We start from the raw sequence: 21989 nt of genomic DNA, 5'->3' as shown, positions 1-21989 counted from the left end.
AAAAGGCCAAACTGGTAAGTTTTCAAAGAAAGCAAAACCCGTAAAGTCATTTGATACAACAACGCACGAAGAAAAAATATTTCAGTTGATGAATGAAGCAGGAAAATATTTTGACATTTGTGGAGCCTCGATACGGTTTGTTGCAGAAGGAATACAGAATTCAGCGATCTCAAAAAAGACCGGGCATAGAATTCGATTTTCATATATAACAGAAATTAGCGAGTGACGAAGTCACCGTGACAAGGTCACCGTGACGAATTGTCTGTTTAATACTTAACACACCTTCGGAATTGATACGCGGGTTTCATTTTTTTATTTAAAAACAAGATGTTTTATAAGAATAATGAATATCGAAGACATCAATAATATATTAGCCGAGATTTCAAAATTAAAAAATCAAGGAATTGAATTATCTGATGGTCTCGACAGTGAAAAAATATTATCCGATTATGAAATTATTAACGAACAATCAAAACGGGGGCGTTTTACCCTGGCCCGCGAGTATTTTTTTATAAAACGATTACAACATACGATCAATGAAAACTTGTACCACAATGACGCAAATGCATTCATTGGACTATTCACTGCCGTTGAAATAATACGAAAAAAACTTGGACGTGTTTATGAACGACGCAGGGAGATTTCTAGTAAGATCAAAAACATTAGAAGGATTATAGACGGAGCCTCCGGCGAGAAATTAGAAATTGCGGAGCAATTGCAATAATGGTAGGCGAATCACTTACTACTCGGCTAGCCAGAGAGCGGCTAGCAGCGCTTAAAAAGTTCATACCGTTACGAGACAGGGTCCGAGAACAACTTCAAACGCGGCAACAAATGCAAACTGATTTTGCCGTTGGAAGCGAACAACTCTTTGCCCCGGTAACTAAAGCGACCAAAGATGTTACGGCGGCAACAGTACCCGTCCTCGATGCGCTTGAAAAGATAGCGGCAGAGACAAAACAAACAAAAAAGTCTTTAGAAACACTAGCGGCTGCTACAACACGGAGGCCACCACCACTCGCTATAACCGAACCACAAGAACCCTATGTTACAATGGCCGATGAAGAAGAACTAGGCGCCACCGCAAGAGAACCAGAAGAAGAAATACCAGAAGAAGAAATACCAGAAGAAGAAATACCGGAAGAAAAAGAGGGGGATATACCCCGTAATGTACTCAAGAAGAGCACAATAGATGAAATTAGAGGCTTCAGCCATGAAGAATTAATTAATTTTGCTGCCAACAATTTTGCTAAGAGCATACGAGATAAGAAGCATATCAATAGCGGTTACGAGAAAAATATAAAGTCGTTAAAGGATTGGACAAGAATGGTGTATTTAGCGAGTAAACATAAAGATGCATTACCACCGCGTGATAATAAATATATAATATTCCACAATAAAGTAAAAAGTATAAAACCAAAAAAAGGAAAAGGATACTCTGTTGGTAAAGAATCCTACGGCGTTACCTGTCCTGGTAGTGTTCTCAGTGATATATCACGGCTAGAGGTACTAATTGGAGGAAAACGAGCCGGAAATAACTCTCCGGAAATAATCAATGAGGCCGCTGATATTTGCAAGCGGTTATTTGCAGGCGGTATTATGGACATTAATGCATATCGAACGCTCATAGACGAGCTCGTGGATGATTAAAAAAATTATAAAATTATAAAATTATCGTTTTTGTTAATTTTTGACCGTTTTTTGACTGTTTTTGACCGTTTTTTGATTGTTTTTGACCGTTTTTTGACTGTTTTTGGCCATTTTTTGACTGTTTTTGGCCATTTTTTGAGGGCAAAAACCCCAGGAAATCATTTAGAGAAAATCGATGTTTTTCTGAAAAATCGAGAAAAAAACGACTATAGGCAACAAAAAACGACCAAAAATGACTAAAAATCAAGAAAAAACCAGAAAAAAACCGGATTTTTATCGAGGGCAAAAACCCAAGGAAATTTTGATAAAATTTATTCCGGTTTTTGATTCGGTGGGGGGGGGGGGTAATCAATCACTGGTGATCACAATCACTAATTGGAAAACTGGTGTTTTTAATAAGGATGATCATACACTACAACCATGATAAACCAGTACTCGTCTACGTGGTAAACTCGCGATTGTCTGTTTACCGCGCGTACTATGGAGATGGTCTCGGTAGCACCATTGCGGGGTTATTTACAAGAATGGCTCCAAAAGTAGCGCCGTTAGCCAAACAATTAGGAATGAAGGCTATTGATGTTATTCGTGATAAGGGTATTAGTGCCATTGGAGATGTTGCCGGAAAGGCGCTTTCAGCCGCGCGGGACAAACTAATGTCATTGGTGAAATCCAAGAGATTTTCAAAAAGAAAACAGAAACCACCGGTAATGCCATCAACGACAGTGATGCCTGCAAATGTCAGTAAAGTAATAAATAACGCCGTGGAAGAAAAATTAGAGTCGTTGGCGACGACTCAGTCGTTGGCGACTTCGCCATCCGCCGATGCGACAACCAACGCGCTCATGAACGCGATAGCGGGAAGTGGTCTACGACGAAAAAATCGCAATTGAAAACATCAACATGATAAATAATAGAATGTTTGCACGTACCGCTGACCCCGCGTTTGATATGGACGCCCCAGTGCGCAGGGATGATTCTGTCCGTGATTATCAATATTATTCTTATTATGCAGCGCAACCCGACCTACGATCGCGAATTGAACTTCAAGTCCAAGATACCAGTAAATATTTTTTGCCGTGTGAAGCGTTTATCGAAATTGAGGGAGAACTCGTGACAAATGCCGCCGATAATGCACCATACGCAGATGACCATCGTGTTCGAGTTGGCTTCGTCAACAACGGTATCATGGCGTTATTTGAGAGCGCCAGATATCTTATTGACGGGCGAGAAATTGAATCAATAGAACGCGAGGTTGATGTTGCAACGACGATAATTGGGTTGGCGAGATACTCGGATGATTATACAAGATCGGCGGGCCCATCTATGATGTTTGCGAAGGACTCCACCGATAACGCTGACCATCTTCAGTACGTTAACGTGCTGGTGGAAAGAGATACCGCAACTGACCCACAGGCTGAAGCAAATAACCCAGACCGCAGAGCAAGACCAGGCGCTAATTTCAATATTATAAAAAGTCTTAACGATAATTACAATATGGGATTCGCAACACGAGTAGGGATGTTGCAAAGACCACGCCGACAGTTTTCATGCGCGATTCCACTCCATCACATATTTGGATTCTGCAGAAATGTTAGAAAAGTCATCTATGGGGCTAAGCATACAATCGCGCTGACGCGAAGGGGCGATGATAACAATGCAATATGGCATGCTGCTGGCGTCGCTGCCGGTAAGGTTGTTTTAACTAAAATGGCATTGTGGATGCCGGTGCTGACTCCATCAGTTACCACGGAAGCACGATTGTTAGCATTTATGGAACAGGGAGGGAAATCGCTGTTGAGTTGGCTAGCGGTAACAACTGATGCTAAAGAGGATAACGTCGCCGATACGTTTACATGGCACCTGGCATCAAAACAGGGTGTTTCAGCCCCGCGTCATATATTCATAGCGCTACAGAATAGGGAACGATTGGGCAGTCAAGAACGCAGCCATATGATATTTGATCAATTAGGAGTCAGGGATGTTTCACTGAGAATAAACGGACAACAGGAACCATCCGAGGATATACAGCTTAATTACGGCGACAACCATATCGCACGTGTGTATCATCGATTGCTGTCATATATGGGTCGTGATCAAAACGTCGACACTGGTTTGCAAATATCACAACTTGATTTTAAAAACCTGTATCCGATTTATTACTTTTCGTTGGAACATCTTGATTTAACGAGACAATCCGTCGTTGATATACACTTCCGAGCTCGTATAGCCCCGGGTGGTGTTAATTATAGAGCGGTTGCTGTCATTCTCAGCGATAAATCAATGCTGCTAGAAGGCGTTGGTGGACGAATGAGAATCGTTGATGCGCCAGTGGAAAACATGTAATTGAAAGCATAAACGCGTTTACAATAAAATGTCGTATAGTGTCGTCGGTGTAGAGTTGACTGATGGTCAAGTCAAGAAATTACGATCAAAGTCGGCTAAACAATGTGGAACCACAATAACGCTGAAGCCGTCGCAGATGGCGGGTGGTAATCATAAGATATCGTTGACGGCGCGTCAAATAAAACATTTCAATGATGCGATGAAGAATAAAAAGGGTGTTCAAATAGATTTTTCGGCCGCAGCGATTAAAAACATGGAAAAGACCGGTGGGATATTTCCGCTGTTAGCTGCGATTCCAGCGTTGATTGCCGCGGCGGCCCCAGCAGTGGCTAAGGCGGCTGCGTTGGGGGCCGTTGGTACCGCGGCGGGAATGGCATTAAAGAAGGCAACCGGGAAAGGCTATAAAAAAAAAAACGACCCGTAGCCGGAAAGGGTCTAAGACTACCGGGAACCCCGTATTCATGGTACTCGGGAAAGGGTCTAAGACTACCGGGAACCGTTTATTAACGCAAGAGTCTATAACTCCAATGTCTAATTTTGATTTAATAGACGCCGCAAACGCGCTAGCGATAAAAAACTTCAGGGGTGTTTTTATGAGAGATCAATTACCGGCGGCACCAAGGAATATTGAAACCGGCATAATTAACCTCGATGGGTCCTCTGGAGCGGGAACTCATTGGGTTGCGTACGCGATTGATCCGCGTGCGATCGTCTATTTTGATTCATACAGGTTAGCCCCGCCGAAAGAGTTCATGCGGTATATCCGGGCGTGTTCAGCCCGGGTTTTTTATTCCACGCTGCCAACACAGCAATTAAGTGACCCACCGATATGTGGCCGCGAGGTATTGAACGTACTCGCGGCGATTTCATCATCGCGGAAACCACCTCATGTGGTTGTAAACGAATACACTAGTGGGGTCGTAGAAGCTCAACGGATTTTAGAGAATAAAATTTACAATAATAATGATTGATATCTGGGGGCGACAGGTTTCGGCGCTGGAAAAGCCCACGGAAACGGTCGCCACCGATGACATAAAAAAACTAATCGAGGATGAAATCGCTGATACGTTGAATTTAACAAGTGTTGACCCGGGCGAAATAGTTGTATTTCAAGACCGCCAGGGTAAATTGAAATCCGGTAATGTGTCACTGAATGACGTTTTAATACGACAGCGTGATACCGACGAGGGCGCTATCGTGTTGTATACGGGCGACGGACGACTCAAACCGGGTGAAGATATATCGATGATAACGGATAGGATAATATCCGCCCAGAACGGTTTTATAAGGTTGGATAGATTGGTAACCGATATACAACTCACTACCGCTAGTTTTTTTTGGACCCCGCCGGTAACCGAACCAAATACTGCAACAATAAAGAATACTATTTCGGAGTTTACGACGCTGTCGGGTCAATTTACCTCGATACGAAAAAATTTTAACAGGGTTGATAACGCCGTTGATAAATTCTTTGGTAAAAAAAATGTCAAACCGGATGAGATTACAATAACTATAAATGATATCACTGCGTATGGACAGGAAATAGTAACGCTCAAAACCGAGGTTGAAGCGAACAAAAAAAGTATAGACTCGCATGAACGGGGAATAGAAATAATCAAAATTAATGTTGCAACGATCATAAATGATGTAGACGCGCATGAAAGGAAAATAGAAATACTCGGCGATAATGTTATAGCGAACAAAAAAAGTATAGACGTGCATGAAGGGAAAATAGAAATACTCAAAATTTTTGTTGAAGCGATTAAAGACGGACTACCGAGAATAGAAGAGCAATTCAAAAAAATAAAAACCCCTCATAAGAACATCATCAACACAGTATACACAATTCAGCATGGATCATTCGATTGGACTCCTACACAGAATACAGTAGATATCACCGCAACTGTTAAGGGCATTTATCGATTGACATTGATTTCGGCGACGCAGTTTAGTATATCATCGTCGAGTTCATCCGGGTTTAACAATACAGTGTCAACAATCATTGACAAGGATACAATTGAACGGTTTGTGATTAAGGCCGTTGATAGCAGTCTATTTAGGACAAACATTACATGGTATGTGGAATTTGTAGCGAATCTAAGTAATTAAAAACACTAGCTCTTTTAAAATAAAAATGACCACCAAGGAAATTGAATCAGAGGTATCACCGACGTCACATTAATATCGATTCGATACCGCAAAAGAATTTTCCGCGAACTTGAAAACGCTTTCCGAACAATACCGCGCAAAAATAAAAAAATACCGCCGAAAAATAACCACCATCGACGCGGTCGTGTACTCGGTGTCGGGTATAGTAGCCGGTACCGGTGTTATTTTATCCACGGTAACCACGATAGCCCCGATCGCTGTTCCAATCGCTATCTCCGCGATGACAACAGTTGCTGGAGTCGCCAACGCAATCACTAAAAAGATATCATCGTGTTTTCAGAAAAAACTCGACGAGTATACAGTAAAACATCAAATAGTATCCGACGCGTACTCGAAATTATCCGGGTTGATCTCGTTGTCGATTGATAATTTGTTCATATCCGATGTTGAATTCTCCACGATGGTCCAGTTGTATAGCTCCGCGATGTCAAAAATCGAGGATTTTCAACTGGAAGCCGGAACCACCTGGTTGTTGAAATTAGACACTAAAAACAACGAATAATAATAATGTCGCTGAACCCCGAAGGGTCTCAATTACTTCAGCGGATCGCGGAGAACACCACTCCGGTACAAACAAATATGATATCAATAACGTCAACGAAACCCGAATTTAGTGTGAACTTCCCATCGCCGGTTCCAGTAAAGGAAATAGCGCTGGCAAAATTGCGAGTATATCACAGTTGGCCTAATATCCGAGCGGACGCATTTAACGGACAACAACCTAATAACTCGCTGGTTTTTGCATGGACAAATAAGCCCGATGGGACCCCAGACTGGAATGAGGTTACAATACCAACTGGGTCATACCAAATAGAACAAATCAATAAAGAATTTCAACGCAGGATAAAATCGATCACAGGAAAGGAATCAAAAATCGCTATTATGGTTCATGAACCGACGTTATCGTCGACGATTGAAATAAGCACACCGGGGTATATGGTTGATATTTATAACAGTTCAATAAGAACCATACTAGGATGGCCTAAGGAAAAACCCGCGGACTTGCACACGAATGAGAAATCGTATCATGAAATTATTACCAGTTATCGAGATAAATTATTTATTATAAAAAGCACGTTATTACCCAGTTGGTTTATATTTCAAGACGGAAATGCCATGAAGTGGGAGTTTCATCATGACAAAACCCCTGAATCGGTCGTCACATTAACAGTTAATTTAAATGATATCACTGATATTTTTAGCGAGATTAATCGTATTTACCAATCACAACTAGAACAGCTACGGGAGACAAAAGCACGAAAACACGTTGAGGTGTTAAATCAACTTATATCAGACATGGAATATATCAATGAACGATTAGTTAAAATGATATCCGATAGAAGCGATAATGATAAACAAAAATTCCTAACCGAGTATAATATCACAGAAGCCGATTTACCCGATTTCAGGTTTCCAGGATACAACGCGCCAGAACTAAGAAAGTCTCTTAATGATTTTCTCGGTCCATCAACTTATATCCTCAAACACGATAACGGAGATGGTGGTAGGCATATTGCCCCGTACAACGTAAATATCGCATCGGTGATAGCAATCAATCTAGTGTGCGATGTTATCGAAGGGAGTTACCAGGTAGATACCAAGCAATCAAATCAAGCTCAACAGGGGTATATCCTTTATTCATTTTCACCAACAGCCCCTCCCGGATTTTTAATAGTTGAGAGTCCGATTAATCCGGTCTATATGAGATGCCATAATCGGTTTTTAACGAGAATTAATTTCAGACTCACCGATCAGTCAAATAACCTAATTGATCTACAAGAGGAGGAGTTAGTGGTTACTCTGTTTGTAAGATCATTGTAAGCAGCAGAGGGGGCGATGACATCGACGCGGTCGTCGATGTGCTTACCGGACGCTGACGACGCTGGGGATCGGCGCGCAGAAGGTGTTAATTAAACCAAATGACGTCACCATCGTGTAGGATGGACCGACGTCATTTTTTTTTTTACCGGGCGCTGACGACACTAGATCGTTGAGTTGCAGAAAGTAATAATTAAGCAAAATAACGATTGGACAAAATGTCCGATTCGCCCCCTCTGCTGCTCAGCAAGCCCTGCTTTGTGAGACATTCAACTGTTAAATTATGCAAGCACAGTGAGTTATATCAGGTCCACCTGGGTATCTTGTTACTGCAGTGGAAGAAACAGTTTTATGACTTTGATGAAACTTGGAATATATTTGTAGACAGTCAAGACATCTGACAAGGTTGACCAGAAGCAACATCCACACATAACAATAAAGTAATCTTTCATTTGATTTGCGAAGCTTTTTATCACACTGGAGGCAGTATTTTTTTATCTGACTTTGATCAGGGAAGGTAAACTTGCTTATACCATCAAGATCTTGGCCTGTTTGATAACAATCCATTCAAATTAATTCTTCATTCTTCATTCGTTATTTGTTATACATTATGTTGTTGTTTCAATGATAAATTTACCCATTTCAGCACTGTAGTGACTACAAAACAATCTCTAGGTGTAACAATTAACTGTTGACAAGGCACTTTCATATAATTCGTACATTTCACCTCTGCAATATGGCACTACCAAACACAATGTAAATACCAAACACAATATAGATACCAAACACACTGTTGACATGCTACATTTTAAAATGTTTGAACTATTATTATTGTTTCCATAAGCATTGGCGTTTCAGAACTTTATGTACATTTTCAATATTTACTGTCTATCAAATAATAAAGAGTGAAAATCTAGACATTCTTTACCCTCAAAAAAGAACTTGGTCAGGATTGACTTTATGTACTGCTTTGGCACAGTCAGTGCATTGTCACAGTGAGTTATGGACGCTGTGTACATAGAAGTTTTACCTCAGTTGCATCATATTGTGTAAGATATCATGTTTTTGTCATGTGCCCACATTTCTAAACTTTTTTAGCCATGCACACTAAGCAACGTGTTAGTAGTGTAGACCCAGATGTTCCAGCATCACTGTGTTGCTAGTTCAGGAACCATTCCTTTCTGGCTGATATTTTTTAATATACAAATAGTGTAAATTATTCAGTTGAATCAGGATATGATGTTTCCATAAGACTATGAAACAAAGATTGCATACCTTGATTGGAAGTTGTGATATTTTATTAATATTTACATTTCAGTGCATACTATTAATGCAGTATACAATGATTTTTTTTGTTGTTTGTCAGGTTTTTGCAGCTGTTGGGGCCTTATTTGTCAGTTGTATGAAGATGGGACTGTCTGGAGATTTGGCAATTATACTGGCAGGTGACAATGCTGGCATGTATCCCAATATGAAACATAATGTTGGTGGCTGTGTTATTGGAAGATAATCTATTGAGTGTGGATTTGTGTGTGTGTGTGTGTATATATATATATATATATATATATATATATATATTGAGCTGGCAGATCTAGAAAGAAATCATTGACCTTCACACAAACTTTGGAACTACAGAATATTGACTGCTTTATTGGTAAGGATTCTATAGGATTATCAGGTATGTGATAGAAAGACATGTGTTATGGAAATTCCATATTATTTCTTTCAAAAACCAGTCCCATAATTTCCTCCATTGATGTATTGCCCCATATTTATTACTTATGAACTACTACACATGCTACTTGTGTATTGATTACTATATATATATATATATATATATATATATTGCTTATATATTGAGCACTATACATACTCCTTATGCACTGATCACTATAAATACTGCTCATGTATTGACCAATGCATATGCTACTGTTATACTGATCAGGGCTGATATTGCTTGAGTACTGACCCATACTCATACTGCTTGAGTACTGACCAATACTTATTCTGCTTGCATTTTGCTAAATGTCTCAAAATTTTATCCTTCAATTGAAATTTTAAATATTTATTCTTCTAATCACTACAACATTGGACACAATTTATGTTTCACAGAACATTCAGCAAACATCATGGATTAAAAAACAATCATATCCTTTTAAATTATCCATATTAGGGCCTTGTTTATGCCTTGAAGCATATTTTGAAAATTTCATCAAATTTGAGGAACTCTTTACTTTTTTACCTTAAGAATAAAATTGATTCTAGGATCACAGTTCAGTTTAAAACCACAGAGTGATTTTTCATCTTTTTCAGTCACAAGCATTGATAAAAATCATGTCACTTCCTGAATTATCATTATCAAGATACATGTAATATAAAATAGTTCCAGGAGACATTTTTGAGAAATTTGATGAAACTGGGGCCTGGTCACAAAGCTCACAGATGTGAATGTGGGTTTTACATTCAGGAATTAGACTTCTTGGTTAACAAAAACCAAGCTAAACTTATTCTACTAAATTTGTACATACAGGACATAAACTTGATTTTCAAAGTCAAGCCAAGCTGTTATTTACACGTAATTTGTATATACATAACCCTTACTACGTAATTTGTACATACATAACCCTTACTATGTAACTTGTATATACATAAGCCTTACTATGTAATTTGTATATACATAAGCCTTACTATGTAATTTGTATATACATAAGCCTTACTATGTAATTTGTATCTACATAAGCCTTACTATGTAATTTGTATATACATAACCGTTACTATGTAATTTGTATATACATAAGCCTTACTATGTAATTTGTATATACATAAGCCTTACTATGTAATTTGTATATATATAAGCCTTACTATGTAATTTGTATGTACATAAGCCTTACTATGTAATTTGTATATACATAAGCCTTACTATGTAATTTGTATATACATAAACCTTACTATGTAATTTGTATATACATAAGCCTTACTATGTAATTTGTATGTACATAAGCCTTACTATGTAATTTGTATGTACATAAGCCTTACTATGTAATTTGTATATACATAACCGTTACTATGTAATTTGTATATACATAAGCCTTACTATGTAATTTGTATGTACATAAGCCTTACTATGTAATTTGTATGTACATAAGCCTTACTATGTAATTTGTATGTACATAAGCCTTACTATGTAATTTGTATATACATAAGCCTTACTATGTAATTTGTATATATATAAGCCTTACTATGTAATTTGTATGTACATAAGCCTTACTATGTAATTTGTATATGCATAAGCCTTACTATGTAATTTGTATATATATAAGCCTTACTATGTAATTTGTATATACATAAGCCTTACTATGTAATTTGTATCTACATAAGCCTTACTATGTAATTTGTATATACATAACCGTTACTATGTAATTTGTATATACATAAGCCTTACTATGTAATTTGTATATACATAAGCCTTACTATGTAATTTGTATGTACATAAGCCTTACTATGTAATTTGTATATACATAAGCCTTACTATGTAATTTGTATATATATAAGCCTTACTATGTAATTTGTATGTACATAAGCCTTACTATGTAATTTGTATATACATAACCGTTACTATGTAATTTGTATATACATAAGCCTTACTATGTAATTTGTATGTACATAAGCCTTACTATGTAATTTGTATGTACATAAGCCTTACTATGTAATTTGTATGTACATAAGCCTTACTATGTAATTTGTATATACATAAGCCTTACTATGTAATTTGTATATATATAAGCCTTACTATGTAATTTGTATGTACATAAGCCTTACTATGTAATTTGTATATGCATAAGCCTTACTATGTAATTTGTATATATATAAGCCTTACTATGTAATTTGTATATACATAAGCCTTACTATGTAATTTGTATCTACATAAGCCTTACTATGTAATTTGTATATACATAACCGTTACTATGTAATTTGTATATACATAAGCCTTACTATGTAATTTGTATATACATAAGCCTTACTATGTAATTTGTATGTACATAAGCCTTACTATGTAATTTGTATATACATAAGCCTTACTATGTAGCCTTATTACATTTTCACTATGTTAATACATTCAGCATTTCTATTACCTAACAGTTTTTAGCATGCTCACTGATTTGTGGGTCAGTTAATCAGCGGTCAAGGCCATACCAAAGTTGATAGCAGTTTGACGCCAATTACCAAATTTACTGGATATGTTTTCTAGCACTCATTATTGGCTGGCCTGCACTAAAATGATTCTTCTCTTCTTGGAGCATTCACCAAACAAATAAACATCCATATCAGAAGACGGATGAGGTTTGCCCATTGGGGGCACCACTATCACTGCCACAAATGCTCTAGAGAACGTGACTGCCAAAGAATCTTGATTGATGCAATGGAAAACTGGGATCAGATTATGTGAGTTGAGTATGGGTAACTCTGCCATGCTGGCAGTATATCAATCACTTCAGGTCTCATGGTACTAATTCATCACCCATGGTTAATGTATGAAAAGACCGTTCTTTAACAACTTCAATATCTTTGAATTTCTGAATGCTCACAATCAAACCTTTTCCATACAATTAGTGCCACAAATTCTTTAAGTTTTAATACTGACAAATCAAGGGAGACAACTGCATATATTCTACAAAATTATTTGGACCTTTAGCTCAGATGGAGCAACAAAACTGGCAAAGATGCAGCACTCACCTAGAAAATCCCAAATTATTGGACTGTGAATCAACATTCTTAAGAAAGTACATTCCCAAGGAAATCAGTCTTCTTATAATCCATGTCTCTGCTAGCATTGTATGTAAAGTAGAATAGAATATGTTTCATGTTAGTTTTTAATCGTAAGATTATATTACACTTCATTTTCATATGTTTTTTTATATATGTGCATGGGTATGTATATGTATGTGTGTGTGTATATTGGTATGTATATGTATTCATATGTGTGTGTGTTGATGTATGGTCTTTTACTTTTATGTACATATGTATACATAGGGGTTTTGTGTTTGTATGTATATATTGGTGTATGATGTGTTATATTTCAGTATGACATCCCCAGTTATGGCTACTCCTTGGAGTATGATATGAACATGTCTTGTTTTCTTTATCTTGAAGATTACATTCATAGTCTGATTTTACAATACAGATTATATCACATAGCCTGTTTTTACAATACAGATTTTATGACACAGTCTGTTTTTACAATACAGATTCTATCACATAGTCTGTTTTTACAACACAGATTGTTATGCACAGCCTAATTTTACAATACAGATTCTATCGCACAGTCTGATTTTACAATACAAATTGTATGACAGTCTGATTTTACAATACAGATTGTATCACAGTCTGATTTTACTATACAGATTGAATCACATTGTCTGATTGTATGATATAGTCTGATTTTACAATACAGATTATATGACATTGTCTGATTTTACAAAACAGATTATATCACATAGTCTGATTTTACAATACAGATTGTTATGCACAGTCTGATTTTACAAAATAGATTGTATGACATAGCCTGTTTTTACAATACAGATTGTTATGCACAGTCTGATTTTACAAAACAGATTGTATCACATAGTCTGTTTTTACAATACAGATTGTTATGCACAGTCTGATTTTACAAAACAGATTGTATGACATAGCCTGTTTTTACAATACAGATTGTTATGCACAGTCTGATTTTACAAAACAGATTGTATCACAGTCTGTTTTTACAATACAGATTGTTATGCACAGTCTGTTTATACAATACAGATTGTTATGCACAGTCTGATTTGACAATACAGATTGTATGACATAGCCTGTTTTTACAATACAGATTGTATGACAGTCTGATTTTACAATACAGATTGTATGACAGTCTGTTTTTACAATACAGATTATATGACATAGTCTGATTTTACAATACAGATTGTATCACATAGTCTGTTTTTACAATACAGATTGTATCAGATAGTCTGATTTTACAATACAGATTGTATCACATAGTCTGATTTTACAATACAGATTGTATCACATAGTCTGTCTTTACAACTCAGATGGTGTAACTAGTGTTTTCTTTGTTTTTGAATTATTAGAATCTCATGGACAATGGCTTCATCATCATATTGTTGTCTTTACAACTCAGATTGTATCACATAGTCTGTCTTTACAACTCATATTGTATGACATAGTCTGATTTTACAATACAGATTGTATCACATAGTCTGTCTTTACAACTCAGATGGTGTAACTAGTATTTTCTTTGTTTTTGAATTATTTGAATCTCATGGACAATGGCTTCATCTCAGGTTTTTTATAACAAGGGAATTAGATTGCAAAATTATATTAAACTTCATTTTCACTTGTTGTTTATACATGTGTTTTGGTATGTGTTTGTATTTGTGTGCAAATTGGTATGTATTTGTAGGGATGCTTGTATTATATGGTATACTGTTTGCATGTGTATATTGGTTTATATTATATTCTGTCTGTGTGTGCATATTGGTTTATGTTACATTCCACTTGTGTGTATATATTGGTGTTTAGTGTGTTCTGTTTAGGAGATTCTTTTTTATGTTTTACAGCTTTAATGATTGCTAATCCTTTGAGTGTGACAAGTTTATTACTTACATAACGTATATGGTGGAGAAATTGACACGTAAATTTGATTTGGAATCTCTCTGATTTAGATATGTCAACCATTCACTGGAGCATGTTTTATTATGATGTTTATCTATCCTTCCATCTCTCTGTTATCAGACTGACCCCCATGGCCCAGTGGATAGAGGATCCACCTCAGATGCGGGAGGTCATGGGTTTGATCCCCGGCCGCGTCATACCAAAGACTTACAAAAATAGTACTAACAGCTGCCTTGCTTGGTGCTCAGCATCAAGAGGTTAGTGTTAGGACTGGTCGGCCTGGTGTCAGGATAATGTGACTGGGTGGAGCATCATGCTACATGTCTGTGGCATGAAGCCCCAATGCTAGACATCACTATAAACTGCCACACTGCAGACATTGTAGCAATATGAATTGTTAAAGCTACGTTAAAGATCCAAATCACATCACATCACACACTCTGTTACCAGTTTGCTTTGTGCACAATACATTTAATCACCATCTTCATTTATCAAACATTGCTGATGGATTGCATTATATTTTACTCATCATAACATTAGTTTTACATCACAAACCTGGCTCACATGTTTTGGATGGGTTGTTCTTTGTGTAAGGAAAATGCCTGTTGAGTTTGAGTTAGAGGGGCAAGGCCACTCAGACCGAAACAAGACAAATGGTGTCTACATACAAATTTCAATTATCAACATAGATGAATATTATAACATTGTCAGGTGTATAATTAGTCTTTCTTGTTTACATTTCCCAATGTGTTTTTGTCTTGACATTTTTACTGATAAATTACCTTTTCCTTCATAGGAGAACCTGGTCTATAAATTTTTGACATATTTAGATCCTTGTGAATGTTTTTGTTTGACATTTTGATTAGGCTTTTTATTGGAAACTCTTCTGAACTGACCTGATTATTTTTGTAGATGTAAATCTCTGATATAAATGGTTTGTCCGATGCAGTTAACATGTTAAATGCTTGAAACCTGCCTGTCATTATCAAGCATTTGTGATATTTGCAAGAGCCACAGTTGTGTACAAATTTATCTAACTTAAATGAATGGAAGAAGCATGTGTAGTTTGTATTCCAATGTAATGGAAAAAAGTATTTTTTAATATTTTTATACATTAAGTTCTGTGCGGATTGAATATGTGGTCTAATCACTACAGGTTTGGAGTCAGTGTATGTATCCATGACAACTATTTGCATCGATGCATTCCTTTTAGTGTCATCAGTTAATTTATGAGAAATTAGAAAACATTAGATTATGTTTGGTGTAATTTAGAGCAGACATGATTATAAATGCAAACAAGTGTGAAAAATAAACTTCATGAAGCTTTAAGGCTTCATAGTAACTACTGCTGTCTGGGTATTTTAACATATATGTCAGAGTGAAGTTAAAATTTTGATAGGCCTTCTATTAACCATGATTTATGTATTACCTGTATCCACTTGGACAGTTCTATTTGCATTAGATGCACATTTTACAACTTCATGGTATGGATGAAACTGACCGTATTGGTATATTTAAGAACTAAATGAACGGAAGCATTTGTAGTTTATATGCCAATGTAATCAAAAAATTATGTAAAAAAATAGCATCATTATGTTTTGTGGAAGATGAATTAGTGGTGTGATCCCTATATTAGGCCAAATAATAATACTAATAATACATGTAATAATAATAATCAGCATCAGCAGTATTAGCCTTTCTAGTGATACGCTCACAAAATAAAACTCTACCTACCAAATATATTTATCACATTTAAGTAAATGCAACACATAAAAACAATTCCATACATTTTAATCATTATAAATAGTTTACAATTCACCATTAAAGATTGATATACATTTTTTACATGATATTTCATTTTGATTTAATATATTATATTTAAAAATTATTTTTCTCTCTTTATGTTATTTATCTCTTTCTGCAACTATATTTGTTACTATTATGAAAAGAGTAAATTCTCATAATGCCGACGTTTTCAAAGCTTAGTCTCCCAGAACTGGAAACAATTAAAGAGAGTGCTGGTCTTTCTCTGAAGTGTTTTCTTTTCAAATTAATAATGCATGTATCTAATTTTAGCCTCTGCATATCTACAAGATTATTTGTTAATAATGATAAACATTCCTGCCATGTGAAGAAATCTTAAATATCTCCATAACCAGATTGAAATTGCAAATTTTAATAACTATTGATTAGTTTTTGACTGACAGCGAGGAATTGTATTTGTCCATAAATACACTTGACTTGTAAATTATGCACACTAATCCAGTAATATGTATAAATATTCATATAATTAAATTAAAATACTTGATCAGTCAATTCTCTCTTTTATTTATCTAACTTTAGTAGCATGAAATAACATTCATTTTCAGACATGATTTTTGTGGATGGTCAACTGTTAATAATAATAATAATAATAATAACAACAACAATAATTAGAAATACTGCAAGCTATATATGTATACAATAACAGCCTACATACTTAATGTATGTCACACTGAAGTAAGTGCAACAGTGTTTCAAAAGACATCAATTTCCTCAGCATTTATTTGCCATTTAAAAATGATTGTTTTGCACATAAGAACATCAATATGCATTTTGTTTATATGGCAAACATGTATATCTCTACTGGAATGTAACACCAAAAATTGACTCAGCATTTATTTACATATTAAAATGGACTGTTTTACCAAATATCTTTGATGTACATTTTTTAAAAAGTTTATTTAACTTTACAAAAATGTGGCATTAAAGTTACCTGTTTAATTTTATTTCAGCTGATATATGTGTAATTTTCTTCTCTCATCTGAAGCATTTGTGACGATTAAGATATCCTTACTCTTGTGAATACAAATTGCCCACTGAAATTTTGGCACTCCTCTATTTACAATATGTATGGCAGACCCATCTGGAGACAGCTGATGAATGTTGTTAGAATTATTTCCAAGAATATAGATGTTGTCATATCTGTCCACAGCTACACCACGGGAGCCAATAAGATTTTCAGGACTGTAAGTAAACTGCTTCGTACCATCCATGTCAAAACAGATAAGTGAATTAAACACACTAACATACACTCGTGTTTTCTTGTTATTCACAGCTACATAGTTATAGTAATCAGAGTTACGACAGTGATACTGATGAGTACACCTTACATCTCCTCTCGTGGTAATCAGACTCCAATAACTCTTGTTATTACCACAGTGACCAATCACAACCATCTCCCCATTTCCAGTCTTTCATTGGCCTGAACAAATATGTTAGTGGCAGAGTGCTGAAGCTGGTTGTAGTTGCAACTTTTCCCAGTTCTGACAACGAGAGGGACAAAATTGATTTTACTGGAAGTGCTAATTGCACTTCAAATGTTATTGTGTCAGTTTTCTCATACTTTTCTCCAACCCGATTGCAATAAGAATGTAATTGCAACTTCATCTTTTCAGCTATCAGAAACTTCTGTAAGTTACTCCCATAGTTATCTACTGCTTCTAAGAGATATTGAGAATTTCTCACAGCATGAATTAGTGACAAACACTGATGATTCTCTTCCTGTTTCCTGATAACCTCTTCTTTGTAAATTCTGTTTCCCTCTGTTGTCACGTTTTTCTCTAACTCGTCTATAAGGTCATTTATTTCCTTTCTTATCTTTCTGATTTCGGCGGTCAGTCCATTCACTTGTTCAGCAAGATTATTAACACTGGACTCGTTCATCTCCATAAATGTCTTTAGATGGGCCTCGATTTTCTTCATATCAGCAATTATTTCCACGGGTTTATTTTCACACAGCAGACTAGGGAGTTCTTCTTTCAAGTCTATCAGTTTAGAGCAAATTTTATGGCCTTGGAAGAAGCATGTAGCACAACAGGGAACGTTGTGATATTTGCAGTAGTATTTTATATCTTCTCCGTGATGTTCAGAACAGGTATAGCCTTCTGCTAGTTTCATTATATTGTCTGGGTTACAAACTAATTCCTCCACACTAAGAACGGTATGATCCTTTGTCATCTTCTGCTTCCTGTGCACTTTCAAACAATCTGCACACATGGCCTCTTTGCATACTACACAGAATCCTACAGCCGGGGTAGAGGTACCCTCCGTGTTACAAGCGTCGCACAAACGATTTACTTTCGATTTTGTTGGCAACATTAACTGTAAGGCTGTGCTGACGGGAAACAAAGTCGTCCATTCAGTTGTCGGTTTGTCCTTAAGGGAAGGGCTTGCATAATTTCTACATACTGGACACTTAATATATCTCAGGTTCTCGTGCTTTGCAACCTCAGCTGTTATGTGAGATTGTAAACACTTCTCACAAAAGGAGTGGGCGCACGGCAGCTGTCTAGGTATATTGAACTGTTCCAAACAAATTGGACAACAAGGCCCACCTTCAGCATCTATTTTAACAGCCGCCATCTTTAACCGATTAAATAAACCTGGAGAATTTCTAAATGTTCGCCTGCATGCAACAATTTGGGCAACAAGCTTATAAAGGTCACCGCGCTTGAAGAACGTTTGTCGTAATCCTATTCCAGTAGTTATTGGGCATGGACGTGCTCGATTGGTCAGTGCCGATTGTTCCAGAGATTCACTTTGGTGTTCCAAGTTTCGTTCCAGTCAAGTCCGCATTGTTCTAAATTTACGTTATCGAGGACACAACAGGTGTCTCTTTAACAGGTTACTCTGGTAATACGGACTCGAGCAGAATAATCTATATATGGTCCTAACATTTGTTTGCCTGTAATGAACTTTCCGGTGTGTCCAAGTTTGTTCTAAATCATATGTTAAAGGAACACTACTGCATACTATGAAGAAAAAATAAGTATAGAATTCCAGGAAACTCAAAAGGAGCGTTGTCATTGTAAACAGACACCTTTGTGTCCGATAAAGTACACGTCAAGTATTCGGACCAGCAGAGAAGATCTAAGTCCAACTTTCACATTTCATAAACGGCTGCGTCGGTTTTTATATCTTTAAATAGCGCACATGAATAATGTTTACATATTCGAACAACTGTGGATGTTACGCTAGAAGTACGTGATTCAATGTATACATTAGGAGTATTAAAAACTCACCTCCCAGAAGAAGAAATGTGTTTCGTGGAAAATCTGCGTACACATACGGGATTAATGTGATCGAGAAAACGGAGATATAAGATCTAGAGGACAGGACAAAAGATACAACCTCTATGGAAAATTGCTTAAAGTACGTTGATATGAGGGAACGAGGGGCGTCTCAAAACCAAATTAAAAATCGCTGGATTTTTATTACCTTAGAATCTTGATGATTCCATAATAATCTGTTTATCCTTACAGCAAATTAAAATCACAGTGATATCTTACATTAATGATGCAATAATGGATTTACATTATATATAATGAATCAGGTTATAGTTATTGAAAATTACGTGGAGAATGATGATGTAAATATACACTTTCATCCTTTAGACTTTCAGTCCGGTGCTTGATATCTATGTTACCATAACCTTAATTCTTTTGCCATTACTATTGCTTAATTCAAAGAACTGTTGCTGCTGAAGCAAGATATGGCTGCTTTACTCAATATTTCTTTACTGTGCATGGTGCCAATGGTAACCAGGGGACTAACATAATGATCACATCTTCAAAGTCATTTCATTTAACATTGTCAAACTGTCAAGAATTGTTCAAATGTGATATGCCTCAGGATAACACACAGCATTGTTTTGAATGGGATTTTCCACTGGACTGGCTCGTATTAATTAAATAAAGAGGTTTTTGTCTTCCTCTCTGATTTATATTGGCTTGCTTACATGTTGCTTTATGTCAGTATGTCTGCCTTCCTGTGATGTCTTGCAGCAGCAGAGGGACTGAGCCCACCAAGTTTTCGGACAAAAAGTACCCCCATCGAAAACATTTTTGATAGAAGGTCTTATTTCACAAAATAAACCCTCTATTCAGAAAACTATGATAAATAACTCTTCTCTGATGACTAGATGAGTTATTTCATGAAAAATAACTCACTACAAAAAATATTTCTTGACCGGGGTGACGTCGACGAAACACTTGGTGGCTCAGTCCCTCTGCTGCTAGCTATGTAAAATATTTTAGGATTTCTGTTGTGAATTAAAAATTTAAGTTAACAATAATGGCCAACATTGGAGAAGCACATTCTGCTAGACTAGCTCGAGAGCGACTAGAAGCAATACAAAAATTTCTTCCTGTACGAGATAGTGTAAGACAAAAATTACAAGCACGTCAGCTGGCACAAGTTGAATTTGCAACAGGTGCAGAAGAATTATTTAAACCCGTTACAACAGCTACTGAGAAGGCTGCGGCGGTCACCAAAGAAGCTTTATTGGGAGATGAAAAGGGTATTCTTCCAGTGTTAAAACAACCGCTGAGCAAACTGAAAAGATTGCTAGAAGAACCAAACAAACAAAAAAGATTTTACGAGATCTTCCAACTGATATAGCTGCAGCTCAACCTCCACCCGTCGGCGAAGAAATACTTGAAGGTATTGGGCAAATTCGTACTGAACTCGCGTCCAAACCAATAAAGGAAAATACTGGACTGATTGCAAAATTTAGGGAGGGTTTTGCTGAAGATATTAGAAATACTACAAGAGAGGAATTGCCCAGAAAAATATTAATTGGTATGTTTAATAAATCTAGTATATTAAAACCCGGTTTTGAAAACGTGAATGATGATAATTTTATTAAATGGATATATCGCATACATAAAAACAAAAAACAAGCCAGAGACGATGATTTAGAATACAGAGGTCTCCTTGAAGAAGTAAAAAGAGTTTATAACGAACATGTAAAACAACTAGAATCCTCCCAGCAGAAACCTTCTACACCTTTACAACAACAACGGCGGAAGATAATAGATACTGACCTAGTCCCGTTAAGTGAATATGAGGTTGCATCTGAACAAAGTCCACGTCGTCAAAAATCCGAGCCAACTAGGTCGCCGATAATTGGTTTAACAACATCTCCTGGAAGTTTACCGCAAGATGTTTTAGCCCCAAGAATTGTAAGACAACAACCAAAAACCGGATCTGGTCTAGCTGTTTGCCCTGATAATATCATCAATGGTGTATCACGGCTAGAAGTTCTCATCGGAGGAAAACGAGCTGGAAATAACTCACCAGAAATAATTAATGAAGCAGCTGATATCTGTCAGCGATTATTTCGCGGCGGTATCATGGATACTCACATCTATCGGGAACTTATTGATGAACTCGTCGATAGCGATTAGAGAAATAACAATTAAATAAAATGATAGTACACAATTCTCATCGTAGACCAGTCATGGTCAGGGTTGTAAATTCACGAGTGCCAGTATACAGAATGACTTATGGAGACGGAT

General features: G+C 36.5%; 1 protein-coding gene across 1 annotated transcript in view; it reads right to left on the bottom strand.

The window, feature by feature from the left end:
• The window catches only part of LOC149774146 (uncharacterized), a 136793-nt gene extending 117641 nt beyond the window's left edge, over positions 1–19152 (bottom strand). The window contains exons 1-2 of the mRNA XM_089945852.1: positions 17844–19152; positions 15432–15625 (exon numbers count right to left, since the gene is read on the bottom strand). Of these exons, the coding sequence (XP_089801978.1) occupies positions 15432–15625; positions 17844–19053 (1404 nt within the window). The 5' untranslated portion in view covers positions 19054–19152. The remainder of the gene's footprint in view (positions 1–15431; positions 15626–17843) is intronic.
• Positions 19153–21989: the final 2837 nt, after the last annotated feature.

This window comes from Sinohyriopsis cumingii, unplaced genomic scaffold (genome assembly GCF_028554795.1).
Source record: "Sinohyriopsis cumingii isolate HCF-2022 unplaced genomic scaffold, ASM2855479v2 utg000426l, whole genome shotgun sequence".
In the NCBI taxonomy this organism is placed as follows: domain Eukaryota; kingdom Metazoa; phylum Mollusca; class Bivalvia; order Unionida; family Unionidae; genus Sinohyriopsis; species Sinohyriopsis cumingii.
This window is presented reverse-complemented; position numbering and strand designations above follow the sequence as displayed.